The following is a 13,833-nucleotide window of genomic DNA, read 5'->3' on the forward strand; positions in this document are numbered from 1 at the left end:
AGCAACAGGCAGAGTGGCGCTGCAGGGGCTTTGATAAGGGGTGAATAACAACAAAGCCTCATTAGCACTAAAATGGTATTTTAAAGACCTCTTAATTGCTCGGGTGCGGCTGTGTGTGTGTGTCCCATGGAAGCTGTCTCCGCCCAGGCACACACAGACGACGGAGGGGGGGCGGGATTCAGAGGGTCTTCTATGTGAGAGAAAAATATAACCCAGTGTTATTCTCAGCGTTGTGCATCCCCAAACCACTACGATATCACAATTATACACCATTAAAGATTTTCTTTAAAAAAAATTGTGGTGCTCGGCAGCCGTCAAAGGTAAACCAAAATAACAAAACATTTCCCAGAAGAACTTGTGGTCTGGTTTATGCATGATTAAAGGAAACAGTGGGTTTAGAAATGTAAAATGTTTAACATCACGCAAATTGGTTTGGTCTGTCAGAAAATCCATAAATTCTATGAGCAGTAATGTACACACAGCAAGAATGTAGAGGTCAGATCCATTTAACTCTGACACTACCCAGCTTTGCTGCACCCTGTGCATTTGTGGATAGTCCTTTTGGCAAAGGGCCCTTCAATGGGTGAATACGGTGGGTTATTGGGTCCAGTGTGTTGGCCATGGGTTTGCAGCAGCCCCGGGATCACGGTGCATTGGAAAGAAAAGCTGCCAAGAAGCCCTATAGAAGCTTTGACATTTACATGATTCTGCACACTGTGGCTTGTAACCTCTACGAAAACAAAACCTAAACAATTCAGTTAAAAGGAAAATGCTCTTGTGAGCCATGGGCATGGAGGAGTGTGGGGGAGGGAGTGGAGAGGGGCATTGCGCACCTGGGCACCACCAATACAGGAAAATATTAAAACGATTTAAGAATGAAAGCAACATTTTTTCTTCTTTGTCACAGACCCTTATGGAACCCACAGAATGTTGGTCGGGGGAGAGGGAGACAGAGGGAGGGAGACAGTCGGAGGGAGGGAGTGAGACAGGGGGGGAGTGAGACAGAGAGGGAGGAAGACAGAGACAGAGGGAGACAAACAGGGAGGGAGACAGAGATAGGGAGTCAGACAGAGGGAGACAGACAGGGAGGGAGACAGAAAGAGTAAGACAGAGGAAGGGAGACTGAGGCGGTCGGGGGGAGGCAGTCGGACGGAGGCAGTCGGAGGGAGGCAGTTGGAGAGGGAGACATTCAGAGACAGATGGAGGGAGAGGCCACCTCCGCCACGGATTCCCTCACTAGTACCCTTTAACAGTGCCCCTCAAGTCTCCATAACCACTGTCTCTCAGATTTCTATGTCTGACAGCTGTCACATAGTCCTACTTTTACGTCGATAGTTACTGCAAACTGTAGTCCTACTTCTATGTCTATGACCTGTCCCCGTTTTTTGTTTTGAGAATCTGGTCACCCTAGTCTTACGGCCAATTGAGTCTGATCACAACACGGAGATTTAAGGCGGCAAAATCAAGGGATGTGGCCCAGCCCAGCCTTTTCTAGGCTTTGACGGGCGCGGACGTGCCCGCACCAGGCCCCGCGCGAGTCCCGTGCTGCAGGAGCCCTGCTCCTAATTTAAGCGCCTCCTGGCGCACGACGATGACGCTTCCTTCTTGCGCCAGAGGGACTCTGGGAAATGGAGTCCCTGGCGCTGGTAGTAACTTCACAGCCCCCTCAAGCTGTTACCAGGGGGCAGATAGGGGTGCTGATGATGTCGTTGCAGCCCCCACAAGCTGGTACCAAGGGGCAGGCAGGGCGCGGGGAATACCGTTGCAGCCCCCACGGGCTGTTACCAGGGGACAGGCAAGGCGGCAAAAAGACTCGAGTGAAGTGCTGGGACCCCCCAGTATAATATTACTATTGACAAAAACGTGCTGGGACTTTAACTTTTTCTTTTGTGAAGAACAAAAAAACCAAAAAAAAGCTGCTCACCCAGGTCTGCCTTGAGGAATCTGCAAATGCATGCCCTCAGTTCTTGAATAATTGAAGCCACGCTCCTTTCACAGCCAGAATACACTGAATTTCGTTCAGCACAGGACACTGCGGTTTCCCTTTCCCTTGCCGCTTTGCTCCTCTTCACCAATTGATGGAACCGGTCCGGTTACAGGACGCCACCGCAAGCCCACGGCTCTTGTGCTTCTCTCCTTCCCTCCTTCCACGAGTATAGGCTGAGAGAGCCAAAAAGGCCGCTGTCTGTCATTTGTCGTATAGGGCCTTCACGCAGGAAACAAAAGAAAGAAACCTTTTGTAAACCACGAACCACGATAAGGTGAAAAGAGAAAGCTCTCACCCGGTCTTGCCGCCCCAGCATACAACAGATAGGACCTTGATTGTGCAGCGCCCTAAAGGCGATGTAGAGGGCCTTAAATGTAATCCTCTTTTTCACTGGGAGCCAGTGGAGGGAATTAAGGCCTGCCTTTACGGAAGCATATTTAGGTCATTTAAACAGCAGGCGGGCGGCTGAATTCTTTAAGACTTGCATCTTGATGAGAAGGGCTTTATTAATACCAATCAAGAGGCCGTTGCAGTAGTCCAGCCTTGACATCACTAATGCTGAGACTTCTGTTTTCTGAAGGACAGGTGGTATGAAGCAGAAGATTTTCCTCAGAATTTTTAGGATGTAACAGATGGCTGATGTAATTGCATTCACATGATGGAATAATGAAAAAGTGGTGTCAAAGATAACTGCCAAGTTCCTAGCCTTAGAGATTGGAGTGGGGAGAGGGCCAAATTCACTAGGCCACCAGTCTGAGGGCCAATGGGAGACATCTCTTCCAAAGAGAAGAACTTTGGTTTTATTGGAGTTCAGTTTAAGGCAGTTCTCAGACATTCATTTGCTCACCTGTCCCATACAGGCATGAAAGTTGTGAATGGTGCTGCAAGGGTCCTCTGAGATGGATACTATAATCTGAGTGTCATTGGCATATGACACCAAGGCAAATCCGAAGTATTTAATAAGCCTGGCCAGGGGAACCACATACAAATTGAAAAGAGTTGGGCTGAGGGACGAGCCCTGTGGAACCCCACAAGGAAGATTAAAACTCTGAGAACTCAGGCCATCCATCTTCACAAATTGTTCTCGGTTAGAAAGGAAGGAGTTAAATAGTTGTAAGGCAGTGCTGGCAATGCCTGATTCTTGAAGGTGACGTAGTAGGAGGCCATGGTCCACCGTATTGAATGCTGCCAACAGATCCAGAAGGATCAGTGCTGCCATACCTCCCTTATCTACAGGGCGCCTAATTTCTTCCGCCGCCATAATCAGTGCAAGCTCAGCGCTATGACCACCGCAAAAACTATATTGAGAAGGATCCAGAATGTTGTTGTTATTGATAAACGTGGTAAGTTCTTGATTCAGGTATTTTTCAAGAATTTTTGCTGGCAGTGACAGACGACTATTGGACGATAGTTGGCGGGTCTGTTTTGTCCAGATTTGATATTTTTAATAGTGGTAAGATGGAGGTCTTTTTCCATAATTTGGGGATTATACCAGTTTGCAGAACAAGGTTAAATAGTTCTGTGAGATGGCAGGCTATCGGTTCGATTACTGAGATTACGATCTTGGGGGTCATAGATCCAATGGTGAGCTCGATTTGGTGGCAGTGAGAAGTTTGACCACCTGCTCGTAAGTAATTGGTTGGAACTCGGAAAGAAGCACGGAATTCGAGCTAATGTAGTGTTTTAACACAGGGGGATCCCAACTACTCGCCACCTGAGTAGGGTTCAATGTAAATTTGTTGTAGATGTCCTGAACCTTGCTGCAAAAGGTGGAAGCCACTGTGTCACAGAAGGCTTGATCCGGATCGTCTCTTTGTAAACCTGTACTTGGCTCAGTTTTTGAACTGAGGTGAACAGTTCTTTGGCATTATTCTCGGCTTTGTCAATGGTCTCTGACAAATACTTTATTTTTGCAGTATGAATCCCACCTTTATACTGGGTGAGTGTATGAGAGGCATGGCACACACACGGCTGTGTGCCATGTTGACTTCTCGGTTATCTCTACACCAAGACACGCAGCCTGCAATGGCAGAGTACATAGTTTTGGAGAGGGGTCCCTGGGGTGGTACAACCAGTGCTCCAGCCCTAGAGGACTCTCTTCAGTACTCATGCCCAAGGTACCAGGGGCATCACTAATGAGGGACTTACAGGGGTATCTGAAGTTGTGTCAATCGTGGAACAGTTTTAAGGAAGGAGATCTGACTTGGGAACCTGGTTAGCAAGGGCCCTGTGCACTTACAGTTCAAAATCACATCATGCATCAGGAAAAAAGTGGGGGCTAACCATGCCAAAAGGGGGACTTTCCTACATGGTGTCACACATTATATGGTGTCAATTGGCTGCTATTGGCGAAGGTATCTGGGAAAGATAGATAGATATTGTGGAAGATACGGGGAGGGGGATTTTTAAGGCAATTAGAAATTAAATGAACTATGATATTCTAATAAAAGGCACACTTTAGAACATATTGAATCAATCATTCTCCGGAGCTGCACCCCTTCCCTGGAACTCCCTCCCTGTGGATGTTAGGGCCAAACCTACCCTGAAATCCTTTCACTGATGCCTAAAGACTCATTTCTTTACACTAAATCGGTTTCATGTAAAATAGCTGTTGGGCCTTACACCATCTGACTCTCTTTTTTACCATGTAACCTGTACAGTTACATTCTTCTCATCACATCCACCCTCCTTCTCATACCCTCCTTTCAACTTCCTTTGTCCTCACCACCTCCCTGACCTTCCCCATTCTTGTCACTTCACCCCTAACACCCAGATTCTCTACCATCTAGTGCACGCTTGCTCTCCTCCCCTCCAGCTTTCTTGCCATACAGACCTTGCTGCTTCCTTTCTATCCCTAGCTCTCTCTTGCCTGCTCGAGCACTCTCCATCACCTTCTAGTTCTTTCATCATGTCCTTGCTCTCTAACCATCTAATCTTCTCCTCTTCCCTCTACTCCTCGTGTTACTTCCTCTTGTTTATTGTATAAGTTTATTATAAGACTGTTGCTGCTTTCATTGTTGGCTTTGTAGAGCACACCCATACCTCCTGGTGCTCATGAGCTATGTAAAACTGTACTTTTATGGTACTGAAGAGTAACTATAAAGTTAATTGATGATGATGTAAAACTGTTAAATAAATCAAAACAATATTGTCGATAGTCAGGTGGGAGGTAGAGGACCAAAACTCTAGATGAGGGAGACTGGAAAAGGAGAAAGAAGGGAAAGGGGCACACATTACAGGAAACGTAGTAACAAAAGACATACATAAAATGGAGTTCTGAGATCTTATAAAGACACTCGACCTGTTACCTACCCATTCATGCTTGATTATTTAATTTTGGAAAAGTAACTCCCAGATCCTCTTTCATCCATTATACTCTTGCTCTCCTCCCCTCCGGCCCTCTTACCGTACATACCTTGCTGCCTCCACCCTTTTCCTAGCTCTCTCCTGCCTGCTCCAGCCCTCTCCCTCTCCAGCTCCCCCATGTGCTATGTGAAACTGTTAAATAATTGAAATAAATATTGTAGAACGTTAGGTGGAAAGACAGAGGACCAAAACTGTAGATGACGGAGACAAGAAAATGAGAAGGAAGGGAAAGGGATACATATTACAAGAAATAAAGTAACCCAAGACATACATAAAATTGAGTTCTGAGATCTCATAAAAAACACTTGACCTGTTACTACTGCCTCTATTTGCTGCTATTTTGTCACAGAACTCCTTGGTTTCTTGAAATATTTCTATAATGTATGGTTAAGGGTACTTCACAGAAGACATAATTTCATTTATGCTTGATTATTCAACTTGGGGAAAGTAACTCCTGTTCTGGCTATCTGAGCAGGAATGATGGCAGAATGTCCACTCCTGGCTATTATCTGGTAAACTTTGCTTTTTGGAATTAATCACTGTACCTGTGCAGGAAGCTGAAGTACTCCTGATGTTGTGCCTGTCCTGAGCTCATCATGATGTTTTGAAAAACTTGCCGGTCTAGAACCCAGATCTTCGAGTCAACCACAGCTGCAACATAAGAGGACATTATTATTATCCATCTCCTTGGAGACATAGGACTGTGACAAAACTACTGCATTATATAGAATGGCAGAGATCGAAAGGATACCTGTCAGATGCTGCACTTTGTGTTCACTCTAGACAATCTTATAGGGAATTATGGCTCCAAATTAATTTTAAGCACCAACATCCCTATTTATATTTCGTCTTGGGAGCTCTGTTTTTCTTTGGTATTAATTACAAATTCTGTGCCATCATCTTTTTATTGGCTAAACAGAAAGAGAATAGTTTGTCACTTGACATCAAATGTGGTTAACGGCGCATTTTCATAACTCTGTCTCCAAAGATATATACTACTTCTATTACTACTAATACTACTAGTAATAATATTAATAATAATAACAATTATAATAATAACAATGATTATATTAACATCAACAACATTCACAGTAATGAGTATATTAATATTAACAATGGTAACTATATGAATACTACTATTATTTATTTAAAAAATAGCAATTGTAGTGTTGTGAGACTATGTGCGCTAGGACCCTCGTGGTTTTGGCAGGACTCAACAGAGGAATTACATAACTTGCTGGGAGGTATTAAGGCATGGTTATTAACGGTTATGACGTAATGAGAGTGTAGAGCGTGACCGTATGCTGAGAAATAACACTTCTGTTACAGAACTCCATGTGTGACGTATTCATTTCCATGCTCCCACGCTGGGGAGGGCACTATATCTGGCAATGAGTAGGGGATACGTGTCCGAAGAAACAAGATGTATCTCCCTGAGAGTTTGCAATGGTACAGCAAACTGCTTGTGCATGCCACTTAAGCCAAAATAAATGAGAAGCAGTTAAAAGTTGACACATATGGAGTCGAAGCTCTGCTCCAGCTCAGACACGGGTGTTGAAAAAGTTAAAGGCCCTACAGAGGAGCACATTTGAAAAGCCTGCAAGAATCTGCTGGTCAGGCTGAAGGAAGAGATATTGTGCTGCACCATAACACAGAGCCATCATCAATACAATGCAAAAAGCTAAAATCAGTCAAGTCCAAGTGTGAGAGACTAAACTGTTAATTACCGTCAAGAAAGGAGAAGGGGCCTTACAACCCCTGATCAGGCATGCTGGCCCAAGTGCAAGCACATGGCCAGTGATTGCAGAAGTCACAGTGAAGGGTGAACAGCATCAGTCACCCGAACAGCATATGCTCTCAACTGCAGAGCGCAACGTACGATTCAGATGTGTTTTGGAAACCACCACCACCATTCACCACCGCCACGAAGCAAATTATTGATGCCAGATAGACGGACTGGATCAAGACGTTCGATAACTTCATTTAAAAATCATTAAATACTTCAAGAACCTTGCCATTGAAGGAGTAAAAGAAGTCCCGAAGAAAATCTCACAGACTGATGCAATATTGTACCGTTAGATCATAGAAAAATTGGGAATTAAGTTCAATCCGATGCCGAATTTCGACTATGAAAGGTACATTTTCAATCAGGGTGACCGCAAGATGGAGAAACATGGATGAGAGACTTGACATGCTTATCAAACACTGCAAGTTTAATGGATTTATAACTGAGAAGCCATATGCCTCAGAGTAAAGGATGGCTGTTTTTCAGATTCATTCAGAAGACGCATGTTGAGAGACGCTCAGTTATGAGAAAAGTATTAATGGCTGCAAGAGCCAATTAAAGAGCGGGTTGACAAGCTCATCATATGGAAGATGGAACAGCAAAAAGTGAATCAGCGTTGGTCATTGAAAGTAAGCACAAGTAAAAGGTATATGCACTCAAGTCGATATCTCCAAAGAAGAAAAAGTTGTGTTTCTGAGATGTTTTTTTTTGTTTCCCCTTGAAGGTAAATGTCCAGCCATAGGGCAGATGTGCAAAGGTTGTGGGAAAGAAAACCACTTTATAACAGTTTGCAAGGCAAAAGAGAACCCAACTGCATCACAGCAGAGAGAAAATGGATGCCAGAAGGTTTGAGAAGTATTCTAGCAATGCCCACAATGTCAAAAAGCAACATAAGTTACGACAAGTAAAAACCAGACAATATTGATCGTCATACAGTTCTTTTGCAAAGGCTCTACAACGTAATTATCAAGCACAAGTGAAGAAGATGGATATGCTATGATAGTATCAACGAAAGAGCAACATGCACGTTTAGGTTTGGCTGCTTGTGGAGAACAAAAAAAAGACAAAGAAAAAACAACCAACCAACAAAACAACAGAATTAATTTGGACACTGCCCCAAGATTACAATAAATCTCAACAGTTGACCCATAACATTTATCATAGACAGTGGTGCGTCAGTTAACATCATGCCAGTTAAAAATGTTAACAGCCTTTCTCCTGTGCCATGCTTCAACCCGTCAAACAGAAAGGTATACGCGTAGGATGCCGCCAAACCATTGTAGAATCAAGGGTCATTCATAAGAACCGCGAGGCATAAAACAACGTCAGTGCAAGTGTCAAGTCACATTCTTCAAGGAGCTGTTGATGCGTTGAGGGTTGTGATGTGCGAATGGACACAGGGTCATGGTGCATCGTCCCAGAAAGTCCATTACATTGGATTAAAGAGTGACAAGTCCTACCTCGAATGTCATCAGCTCCTGCAATTATGAATGAGACAACCCCACCTAATAGCTCAGATTATCCCAGCCCAGAAGTATCAGAATCTGTGCCATGGATGCACAATCACAGTGCATCTCAACTACCACACACCACTCGATCAGGCTGTCTACTTTGAGAGCCTCAATGACTTATTGAAGAACTATGAAGTGACTATTGCTCGTATTTTCTATTTATCAAAGGGGGAGATGTAGTGTTATGAGACTACGTGCACTAGGACCCTTGCACTTCTGGGCTGACTCAACAGAGGAATTACGTAACTTGCTGATAGGTGTTCTCGTGTGTTTATTAGCGTTTATGAGGTAATGAGGGTGCAGTGTGTGATCGTTTGCTGGGGAATAAAGATGCCTTGTGGCTAATTTGGCTGGAGAGGACACTTCAGCAATAACAACAGAGCACAATCTCAGTAAAAAAAACAATAATAGTAACATTTTAAATAGTAATTATGTAAATATTACTAGGCCTACTTCTACTCATACAACTACTGCATACTAGTAGTGCAACTAATAATGACATCAATAAGACTAGCAATAGTAATCACAGTGATTAGATTTGTATTGCTATAGATAATAGATTTCATACAATTACTGCTACTATCAATATTGCCACTACTACTACTCATAATATTAATTATACATAATAGCAGTACCTCAAGAGAAAAATAACTCAAACAATAACAAATATTACCACTGTAGTAGTAGCAGCAGTAGTATTAATAATAATTATCATATTCATCATCATAGCATCAGTATATAAACCCAATTTCTGCCACTCGCCTGCCCCTCTTTTTAATATCTGAGCTCAGCTTCCAGCCAACATGAAATACACATTCTGAATAGGTATGTGTATATGTATGCAGTGTGCATGTGATTAGTGTATGAAGCAATGTGTTGGTGCTGATAGGTAGAAAATATTACCATCTGGCCAGCTTTCCTCTTCACAGTCCTGACATGTCAGGTGAGTCATCACTCCTGGGACAGGGAAGTGACTTGCTGGCTACATGATTGGTAATTAAAAAGAAATTTGTATTCCTCCTCTGGCATAACTTACTTTTTGCTGCATTTCTACTAACGTTTTAAAGTTGCCATTTCACATTTCATTTCTGTATTTTGTTTTAATTTATTTTTATGAACATGGTGTGTGCATTTTAGTTATGGCCTACCTAGTAGTGGCTCCAAGTGCCATGTTTTACGATGGTGTAGACTCCGACATTGTCTGCCATTTGGCGGGGGCTTGCTTGGCTGGGTCATGTCCCTGTCCTGTTTGTTTTCACTTGCCTGGACACCATTACTCCTTTAAGGTGAGTGAGGCAGTGATGATCAAGAAGGAGCACTGAAATGGGCATGGCTAAGATGGCAATCAGGATGGTCATGTTGAATTGAGCTCCACCAGCCCAACTCACTATTCAGCATCCTGTAGCCCCTGCTGCAGACTTACTGCTCTTACTCGCCGTCAGCTGTGCAGCAGTGCGGGTCTCTCAAAGCCCACCTACCCTGTTTGAATGCCACTGCGTTTCACGGGGCAGCATGGTGACTTTGGCTGTGCCGCTGCCATGAGTGACTCCTGGTGCAGGGACCTGACTGAGTCTCCTCCATGTGGAATGTAGGGAGAACGAAAGGAGTGGTGGCCTTCCCTTCTTTGGCGGGCCGTGGTGACGGAATTAGGGGCCAAGAGAGTGCCCCCTCGTTCCACAATGCTGACCTGGGCCCACCGCAACCCGCAAGCTGCTCCATCTTGCGGGCAGCCTGGTGAAATCAGCCAAACTGTGGCCTTAAGTGCCTTTAAGTGCAGGCCCTGGTTGAGTCTCCCTTGCAAGGAATGCGTGATGATGGAATGGTGTGGCAGCCCTCCCTTCTCTCCTATTCAGGGGGGCCATGGCGGAGACGGTAGGAACCAAGGGAGTAGGCCCCACGTCATGCTGCTGACTTGGGCCTACCATCTGCGGGGCACACAGACTTCTGGCACAGTTGTGTGCATTTACCCAGCCAGCGGCCTGATCGGCGGTCTGCCGTTAGGGTAGTTAGCTACGCCCCCAGGCAGTGCTGTGAGGCTGTAGGGCTGGTAATGTTCTAATTGGTGTTGCCCGCTGTATATCCTGGAGGTCGGGGAACAGTGTCCATGGGTGGACATGAGTTGTTGCCGGGGGAGGGGGGGGCACATAAGTGGACGAAAGGAATGTCTTGAGGATTCTGTACATTTTGTTGGAGGCGGGAAGGTTGCTTGCCCGTTGAAGAGCCCTCCCTCCATCACAAGCGAACATTTACACTCTACATTCTCTCCCCCTCGTTCTTAAAGGGGGGGGGGGAGTGCTGATGACGCACAGCACCAATGAGAACACGGCTGAGAAGTCCTGGGGCCCTATTCTTGTACTGTGTGGTGTATAATCTGTGGATCCCAAAGCTACAGCACGTCCTGCTCCCAAACCCGCCTCCCCATAGTGCTCCCCAAGCACGACAGAGCTACCGTCGTGATGGCTGTGTCGAGGAGTAGAGGTGTGTATTTTTAGGGCATTTCTGCACCTCGACACAAAGCTATAGCATACACTATCAGAGAACTCCAAGAAATTGAATACATCCTAAAGGCTATTTTGGACATTAAATCATCTTTGGAGCCTATAATTGATGTCCTGGGGGTCAATATGGGCCTTTTGCATGAAGGTCATAAGAAGTTGAAGGACGGCATGGAACAATCTACACCTGTGGCCCTCAAGCCCACAGTCACAAAGGTGGACTCTCATATCAAGGTACTCCAGGGGAGGTACATTATCTTTGGGAAAATATAGAGGATTATTAGGGTCGCCATTGCCACAACACTGTGAGAATTGTTGGACTGCACTGAGGGCCCCAGCATGGATCTCTATCTGGAGTAATAGATAGGTCAGACTGTATTTGGGGGGCAGGAGTTCAACCTTTTTCTCAGTGGAACTGGCACACAGAGTCCCAGGCATGTATCCCCGCCCTGGCACTCCACAGGCCGGGGTTGCCCACTGCTTTAATTATCTTGCCAGGGATCACATCCTGCAAGTGACGTGGGGTAAAGGACACTACTGCTCAGTAAACATATTCCCCAATTACACTTCCAATGTGCAAAGAAGGAGGGCTTCCTTTTGAGAAGTAAAACTGAAGCTGAGAGCCCTGGAAGTGAAATATGCTCTGCACTGCATGGCAACACCATCTTCTATGCGTCCCCGAAGAAGGCTTGGCTTGAGGATAGTGGCATCACGCCTGATCCGGGTGTGGGGAGACTACGGCAGTTGGTCGGTACAAAAACGTTGGGGCAACATGGCAGCAACAGGAGGGTGGGCCCCATGAAGGAAATAGCAGCTAAAGAATGGGCTCAAGTGGTTGCGGTGGCAGAGTGACACAACACATTACCCCCAGTGGGTCAGACAAAGGGAAGAAGGAACCTATTCAAACCGGTGGACGCTCTGCTACTGGTGTCCCCGACATCACACCCATGTCTGCGGATGGAGTAATATGACCTGCCGAGTAGGGAGTGCCCCATTCTGTGTGTGATGTACCAGAAGGTCACTCCACGATCCATATTTGTTACTACTATTGGCTATAAGATGGAGTCCTCTTGTTTCCACCAGCAGGAGGTATATGTTATACTGTGGGCTAGCCACACTTTTATCTTCCCTCTGGAACTCTTTTATTATGTTTAGGCCTACTCTTCATTGTTTGCTTTTACCTTTTACACTCCCTGAGCAGCCATGTACATGTATATTGCAGTGCTAGTGGTTGAGCACCTTTTGGTGTGTTGGACTGGGATGGGAAATTGGGGTAATGTTATTGCATTTTTTGCTCTTTTTGTTTCCTTGTCTCTGTTTTTGTATGCAGTGGCATGTATTGGGGGTTGGAGGTGTACCCTAAGGGGGGACACTTCTCTGTGGGTTGGCAATCGAGTATATGGGGGGTTAGACACTGTTACACCTATTATGGCGGATAGTAACCAATGCACTGCACTTCACTACCTTCTCTGACCTGGAACGTCAGGGACATGGCTAGCTATGTTAAACAGTACAAAATCTAGCAGAATGTGGGATGCACATAACCTGTCTATCTGAAACGCTTCTTTCTTCGCCTGATATCCAAAGGTTATGCAGGAGATGGAGAGGCACGATTGTTTGGACCACATATTCAAGATAAGTTAGGGGTGTTCTGATTTGGGTTGCCCCTGGGGTGTCCCTCTTGGTACAGCACACAAGGGCAGACCCGGAGGGTAGGAATGTGGTGGTGAAGGGGTTGCTAAATGGACTTCCAATCTCTCTAGTAACATTGCATACATCAAATTCAAACTAGGAAGCCTTCTGCAACATGTTAATGCCAGCACTGTTGAGTAATACACTTGATCCATGTATTTGGGAGGGGGGACGAGAACAATTGTGTCCCTGACATTGACCTGGATCGCTCATACCAACTGGTACCCAGGGCACAGTCCACAACACTAGCAAAACACTTACAAGGTGGGTGACGCACACACAGGTGGCCAAGGGTTCAATTTTTTGCTCTTGTGTACTACTGGTTGTATGTGCATTTCTATTAGGTTTTTTTCCTGTGTGGTCTCATTTTAGGTGTCTGCACCAGTTATCTTCTGTGGGGTGCGTTCCATCTAGATTACTCTCTTCTTTGCATGTTCTGTTTGGAGATTTCCCTTACTTCTGTGGGGTGTAGATCTCCCTTACTTTATAGTTGGGTGCATTGCAACCGTTGCTTGCTTTCTTGGTTGGGTGTCAGTCACCTGTTGCTTGCTTTCTATTTGGGTGTCAGCCACCCATTTGCTTACTCATGATTGCTTTCTGTTGGGGGTGCCAGTCACCCTGTACTTACTTTCTGGTTGGGTGTAAGCCACCCTTTGCTTACTTTCTGGTTGAGTATAAGCCACCCTTTTGCTTACTTTCTGGTTGGGTGTAGGCCATCCTTTGATTACTTTCTGGTTGGGTGTAGTCTCATCCTGGTTGGGTGCAACTCACCCCTTGCTTGTTTTCTGTTTGGGTGATAGCCACCTGTTGCTTACTTTTGGTAGGTTGCAAGTCTTTGTCCTTTCTTCTTCCTTTTGCTGTGTTCTGTGTTTCCCATTTTCTTCGCCAGCCTGGCCAGCCGGTGTGGTTGTGGTGGTAATTCGGAGCACTCTTTCTTTGTTTGTTTTCATGGTATACTTCTTTCTTATTTATGTATGTGCCTTTCTCCTTTTACTT

The 13,833-nt window shown here is 45.3% G+C and overlaps 1 protein-coding gene across 2 annotated transcripts in view; it reads right to left on the bottom strand.

Moving 5' to 3' along the window:
- The window catches only part of LOC144753369 (cGMP-dependent protein kinase 2-like), a 1,794,633-nt gene that overhangs the window by 1,228,189 nt on the left and 552,611 nt on the right, over positions 1 to 13,833 (bottom strand). For both annotated transcript variants that reach the window (XM_078641085.1, XM_078641086.1), the window contains exon 4: positions 5,899 to 6,004. In XM_078641085.1, the coding sequence (XP_078497211.1) occupies positions 5,899 to 6,004 (106 nt within the window). The remainder of the gene's footprint in view (positions 1 to 5,898; positions 6,005 to 13,833) is intronic.

Source organism: Lissotriton helveticus, chromosome 5_1 (assembly GCF_964261635.1).
Source record: "Lissotriton helveticus chromosome 5_1, aLisHel1.1, whole genome shotgun sequence".
NCBI lineage: Eukaryota > Metazoa > Chordata > Amphibia > Caudata > Salamandridae > Lissotriton > Lissotriton helveticus.